The sequence below is a fragment of the Caenorhabditis briggsae genome (assembly GCF_000004555.2).
Source record: "Caenorhabditis briggsae complete genome, chrIII, whole genome shotgun sequence".
Lineage (NCBI taxonomy): Eukaryota > Metazoa > Nematoda > Chromadorea > Rhabditida > Rhabditidae > Caenorhabditis > Caenorhabditis briggsae.
Window position 1 is genome coordinate 12,062,144 of NC_013490.2, and position 6,479 is coordinate 12,068,622.

The 6,479-nt window shown below is 35.2% G+C and overlaps 1 protein-coding gene across 1 annotated transcript in view; it reads right to left on the minus strand.

The window, feature by feature from the left end:
* The window catches only part of CBG09197, a gene marked incomplete at both ends in the record, with an annotated part of 15,992 nt that overhangs the window by 8,718 nt on the left and 795 nt on the right, over positions 1-6,479 (minus strand). Inside the window, one exon of the mRNA XM_045244504.1 lies at positions 2,737-2,831. Within this exon, the coding sequence (XP_045100868.1) occupies positions 2,737-2,831 (95 nt within the window). The remainder of the gene's footprint in view (positions 1-2,736; positions 2,832-6,479) is intronic.

Below are 6,479 nucleotides of genomic sequence, written 5' to 3' on the forward strand. Positions count from 1 at the left end.
AAAATTCAGAAATTCAGAAATTCAGAAATTCAGAAATTCAGATATTCAGATATTCAGAAATTCAGAAATTCAGAAATTCAGAAATTCAAAAATTCAGAAATTCAGAAATTCAGAAATTCAGAAATTCAGAAATTCAGAAATTCGGAAATTCAGAAATTCAGTAATTCGGAAATTCAGAAATTCAGAAATTCAGAGATTCAGAAATTCAGAAATTCAGAAATTCAGAGATTCAGAAAATCAGAAATTCGGAAATTCAGAAATTCAGAAATTCAGAGATTCAGAAATTCAGAAATTCAGAGATTCAGAAAATCAGAAATTCGGAAATTCAGAAATTCAGAAATTCAGAGATTCAGAAAATCAGAAATTCGGAAATTCGGAAATTCAGAAATTCAGAAATTCAGAGATTCAGAAATTCAGAAATTCAGAGATTCAGAAAATCAGAAATTCGGAAATTCGGAAATTCAGAAATTCAGAAATTCAGAGATTCAGAAATTCAGAAATTCAGAGATTCAGAAAATCAGAAATTCAGAAATTCAGAAATTCAGAAATTCAGAAATTCAGAAATTCAGAAATTCAGAAATTCAGAAATTCAGAAATTCAGAAATTCAGAAATTCAGAGATTCAGAAATTCAGAAATTCAGAAATTCAGAAATTCAGAAATTCAGAAATTCAGAGATTCAGAAATTCAGAAATTCAGAAATTCAGAGATTCAGAAATTCAGAAATTCAGAAATTCAGAAATTCAGAAATTCAGAAATTCAGATATTCAGATATTCAGAAATTCAGAAATTCAGAATTTCAGAAATTCAGAGATTCAGAAATTCAAAAATTCAGAAATTCAGAAATTCAGAAATTCAGAAATTCAGATATTCAGATATTCAGAAATTCAGAAATTCAGAAATTCAGAAATTCAAAAATTCAGAAATTCAGAAATTCAGAAATTCAGAAATTCAGAAATTCAGAAATTCAGAAATTCAGAAATTCAGAAATTCAGAAATTCAGAAATTCGGAAATTCAGAAATTCAGTAATTCGGAAATTCAGAAATTCAGAAATTCAGAGATTCAGAAATTCAGAAATTCAGAAATTCAGAGATTCAGAAAATCAGAAATTCGGAAATTCGGAAATTCAGAAATTCAGAAATTCAGAGATTCAGAAATTCAGAAATTCAGAGATTCAGAAAATCAGAAATTCGGAAATTCGGAAATTCAGAAATTCAGAAATTCAGAGATTCAGAAATTCAGAAATTCAGAGATTCAGAAAATCAGAAATTCAGAAATTCAGAAATTCAGAAATTCAGAAATTCAGAAATTCAAAAATTCAGAAATTCAGAAATTCAGAAATTCAGAAATTCAGATATTCAGATATTCAGAAATTCAGAAATTCAGAAATTCAGAAATTCAAAAATTCAGAAATTCAGAAATTCAGAAATTCAGAAATTCAGAAATTCAGAAATTCGGAAATTCAGAAATTCAGTAATTCGGAAATTCAGAAATTCAGAAATTCAGAGATTCAGAAATTCAGAAATTCAGAAATTCAGAGATTCAGAAAATCAGAAATTCGGAAATTCAGAAATTCAGAAATTCAGAGATTCAGAAATTCAGAAATTCAGAGATTCAGAAAATCAGAAATTCGGAAATTCAGAAATTCAGAAATTCAGAGATTCAGAAAATCAGAAATTCGGAAATTCGGAAATTCAGAAATTCAGAAATTCAGAGATTCAGAAATTCAGAAATTCAGAGATTCAGAAAATCAGAAATTCGGAAATTCGGAAATTCAGAAATTCAGAAATTCAGAAATTCAGAAATTCAGAAATTCAGAGATTCAGAAATTCAGAATTTCAGAAATTCAGAGATTCAGAAATTCAAAAATTCAGAAATTCAGAAATTCAGAAATTCAGAAATTCAGATATTCAGATATTCAGAAATTCAGAAATTCAGAAATTCAGAAATTCAAAAATTCAGAAATTCAGAAATTCAGAAATTCAGAAATTCAGAAATTCAGAAATTCAGAAATTCAGAAATTCAGAAATTCAGAAATTCAGAAATTCGGAAATTCAGAAATTCAGTAATTCGGAAATTCAGAAATTCAGAAATTCAGAGATTCAGAAATTCAGAAATTCAGAAATTCAGAGATTCAGAAAATCAGAAATTCGGAAATTCGGAAATTCAGAAATTCAGAAATTCAGAGATTCAGAAATTCAGAAATTCAGAGATTCAGAAAATCAGAAATTCGGAAATTCGGAAATTCAGAAATTCAGAAATTCAGAGATTCAGAAATTCAGAAATTCAGAGATTCAGAAAATCAGAAATTCAGAAATTCAGAAATTCAGAAATTCAGAAATTCAGAAATTCAGAAATTCAGAAATTCAGAGATTCAGAAATTCAGAAATTCAGAAATTCAGAAATTCAGAAATTCAGAAATTCAGAAATTCAGAAATTCAGAAATTCAAAAATTCAGAAATTTAAAAATTCAAAAATTCAAAATCTTCAAACTCACGATTTCGGATCTTCTTGTTCTTATACTTCTCATAAATCTTCTCAATCTTCTTAAATCTTGAAATTTTCTCAGAAAAAAAAAGTTCAGAAGTCCGATAGATCACCTCACAATCAGAGCTGATGAGCATGCGCGCAATAGAAAAAAAAACAATTTTCGATTTTTAAAAATTTTTATTAAGTTCTTTCGGTGTGGAAGCACAAGAAAATTAGAAGGTAACAACTTTTCGAAAAAAATTGACACAGCTGAACTTAAGATTTTCTCGAGAATCATCAATATGAGCATCGTTGTCACTGTCGGACGATTCATCCTCTTCATCCAGGTCCTCCTCATTGTCACTATTCTCTTGTGAGGAACCGAGGTATAGATCATGATTGCCCATATTGTTTTGTTGCGTCTAAAAAATTTCCTCGCATAGATGAGATGGTTGCGAAGCTTGGAATTATGTCCTTCTAGTCTTTGTTCAGGTGTCATCAAATCGAGCTTTCAGCTTTCTCTTCAAGACGCCCCATGTCGCTTCGATTGACTGACTGAGTGTGAACTCTTCCATTCCTCGGATCGACAAAGTTTTTTTTATGGTTAACGAACCGATGGTTGTATCCCGCTTGCATTTGTTGAATTCCACACTACACGCTCTCCCCAGTTGAAAATTTGGCCTGCAAGCCTTTTTCTCAGCGGAGCGCGCTTGCATTGTCGTTTAAAAATAGAAAATAAAATTTTGTACTGAAAAATCATGTTTCTTGGGGAAAAAAAAGAGTATTATGCTCATTTTTTTCAAGATTTCGTCCATAGAAATAGTTAACAGAGTCGCAGCGGATATTTTAAACACAACATGAGCAGAAATGGACAAGAAATGGAGGAGGAGATAGATTTCGAAGTTTTGGCCTGAAAACGCAAATTTCAGAGGAAAAATCAGAATTTCTCGAGATACATAGAATGTTTTAGAAAATCATCCATAGAAATTATAGAGTAGAATATTGTGAACATTTCAAGACAAGAATTAAGCCAAAAAGTTCAAAAATGAGAGAGGAGATACATTTTTACTGCCGACAACAAGAATATCAGAAAAAACTCAACGAATGAATTTAGTGATAAATTGATAAAAAAACAACACACTTTAATGGTTTTCGAGTGATATTTACCGTTTTAAAATTAATAATCTTTCAAATTTATCATTATTTTCTTTCTTTTTGTGGATCGCATTGATGTCATTGATGTTACAACTATATCTTATTCCTCGAAAACCTTTTTTTTCAGAAACACGAGTACAAAGAGATCAGAAGAAGGGGTACAAAACAAACTTGTTTATTCGAAAATTAATTACACAAATAGTAGGTCAGTTGATAGTATTAGAATACCGTAGACTTCGCCGAAAACTGAAAACATCCAATGGTTGAATTCTGTGCTCGAGAGGAAATGGGAAAATTTTTCTTTTTTCTTTGGAAACTTGGTGGCAGCTGGAGACATGAATTTCTTGATGTCCTGTCCTTCGGGCTCCTCCTTCTTTGGCTCTTTCTTCGGCACCTTTGGTTTCGCAAATTTCGAGTAATCGCGAAACGAATGATTCGTACGATTTTCCTCGGTCCGTTGCTGAAACTGGAATCAAAACACTGTGAAAAATGTATTATTTATTAGAAAGAAACGGGGAACAAAGTAAAAATCAATAAAGACACAGTAAAACTTAATAGAACGAGCAATTCAACGCTGAAAAGTTTCAAATCGACATATTTGCCGCCGCCTCGTTTCTCGTCTGCGTCTCGTGTTATGCAATCGCGCTCCGCTGGCTTGCAGTCCGGAAATGAAACGGGGGAGAGCGTGCACTATTCAGCCCAAGCATCGGATACGATCGTGGTTCTTAAAAAATATTATTTTTCTATTTTTTCAAGTTTCCGGATAAGGACTTACAGTACTGGCCAAAAAGGTATTCGGAAACGGTTTTTTGAGAGTAACTTTGCTGAAACTTAAGGGATCGATCTGATATTTTAAGACAAAGTTTAAAACGGTAAAAGAAACTGATTCAACAACAAGAATAGTCAAAATTTCAAAAAATTGAAAAAAAATCGAAAAATTCATGAAAATTGCAAAAAACCGGTAAATGGAACTTTGACTTCTGAGATCTAGGATAGACCGGTAAACGAAAAATAATAATAGAAAATGAATAAAATAGCTTTAGTACTTCGTTGGGAAGCCTTTGGCGTCGATTACCGTTTGACATCTTCTTGGCATCGAGTCGAGAAGGGTGTCGATGACAGACATCGGGATGGCCTGCCAGACATCTTGGAGTTGGTCGAACTTCTAGTTGGCATTCGAGGCACGAACCCCTCTAAGCTGTCTCTCGACATGCTCCCAGAGGTGTTCGATCGGATTCAAGTCCGGAGATTGACTTGGCCAGTCCAGAAGATCCACGTGGCGGCGTCGGAACCACTCCTTGATGTGCTTCGAGGTGTGCTTCGGGTCGTTATCCTGTTGGAAAACGAACGCCCGGCCCACAGTAGACCTTGCCCAGGGTCTCATTGTGTTCTCCAAGATGTCTTCATACACAAAGCGATCCATGATGCTTGTAATTCTTCTCAGCGGGCCGATTGAAGTCCCAGAGAAGCAGCCCCAGACCATCACCGATCCACCTCCATGCTTGACGGTTTGGAGCTGGTAGCTGGGATCGAACCGACATCCAACCGGACGGCGAATCCACTTGATACCGTCAGTACCGAACAGATTGAACTTGGATTCGTCGCTGAACACGTGATTAGCCCAATCCTGACGTCCCCAGTGGAGATGAGCTCTGGCCCATGCTACGCGGGCGATTCTGTTCTTCTTGCTGATCGATGGTTTCTTAGCTGGCCGTCGTCCATGGAGTCCAGCATCTTGAAGACGTCTTCTGACGGTTCTCAGGGATGGTGTGACTTCATTTGGTGTCTTCACGACCATCTGAATGTTCGTAGAACTCCTCTGGGGATCCTCTCTTGAAACTCGGACGATGTTCCGATCCATGTTCTTCGACGTGATACGCGGTCTTCCAGGCGATTTTCGCTCCACCAAGGCTCCCTAAACATTTTTTTTCCATAACTATACTATTTTCGAATATTACCTCATCCCGAAACTGCTTCAAGATCTTCTCGATGGCACGTTTAGTAACATTGAACTGCTGCGCCAAGAGGTCCTTGAACATCCACTTCTGAAGCCGATGACGATGGCTTTACGGATGTCCTGAGAGATGTTTTTTTTTCCGAGGGGTCTGGCCATGTCTGTAAACAGTTTTAAATACATAGGAGCCAAAACCAACATTCTTAGAAACCATAATATCCAAAAATATAAAAATATGAAAAAAGTGAAAAAACGAAAAAATTGAAAAAATTGAAAAAAACAAAAAATTTCTGAAAATGATGCAATTTCCTTGTACGCAATTTGTCGTCACCGTGTACGACATGCACAGTAAAATTTTCAGATCGATCCCTTAAGTTTCAGCAAAGTTACTCTCAAAAAACCGTTTGCGAATACCTTTTTGGCCAGTACTGTACCTGGTAACATGCGTTTATAATTGGGAGAAGTGTGAAACTGTTTCTTTTAGGTACTCGAAACATTATCACCTGAAAGGTTGGTTACTGTAACATCAGCTGCAAAGCTTTGAACTTACTTCACTTGTTCTCCTTTCGATAATACCGAAGACCCAGACTTGCTTTCTCGTCAACATTCTTCATCTGATATATTTGGCGGGATACATAGGAGTGTCTCGTCGATTTCCACAATTTCTGTACGACTTCCATTCCGGTAAAACCAACCCACGTACTTCTGGAGTCCCTGATGAAGCAAGGGGTTCTTCTGAATCCACGTGACGTTGGCTCATTTTCCAGGGCATCAGCAGAATAGAAAATAGTATAGGAATAGTAGGAATAATAGAAATTCAGAAAAATAAGGAACATTCCAGAACCCATTCACTTAAAGGGTTCAGGAATGGAATGTTCCGAGGCTCAGAATGGTTCTAGACG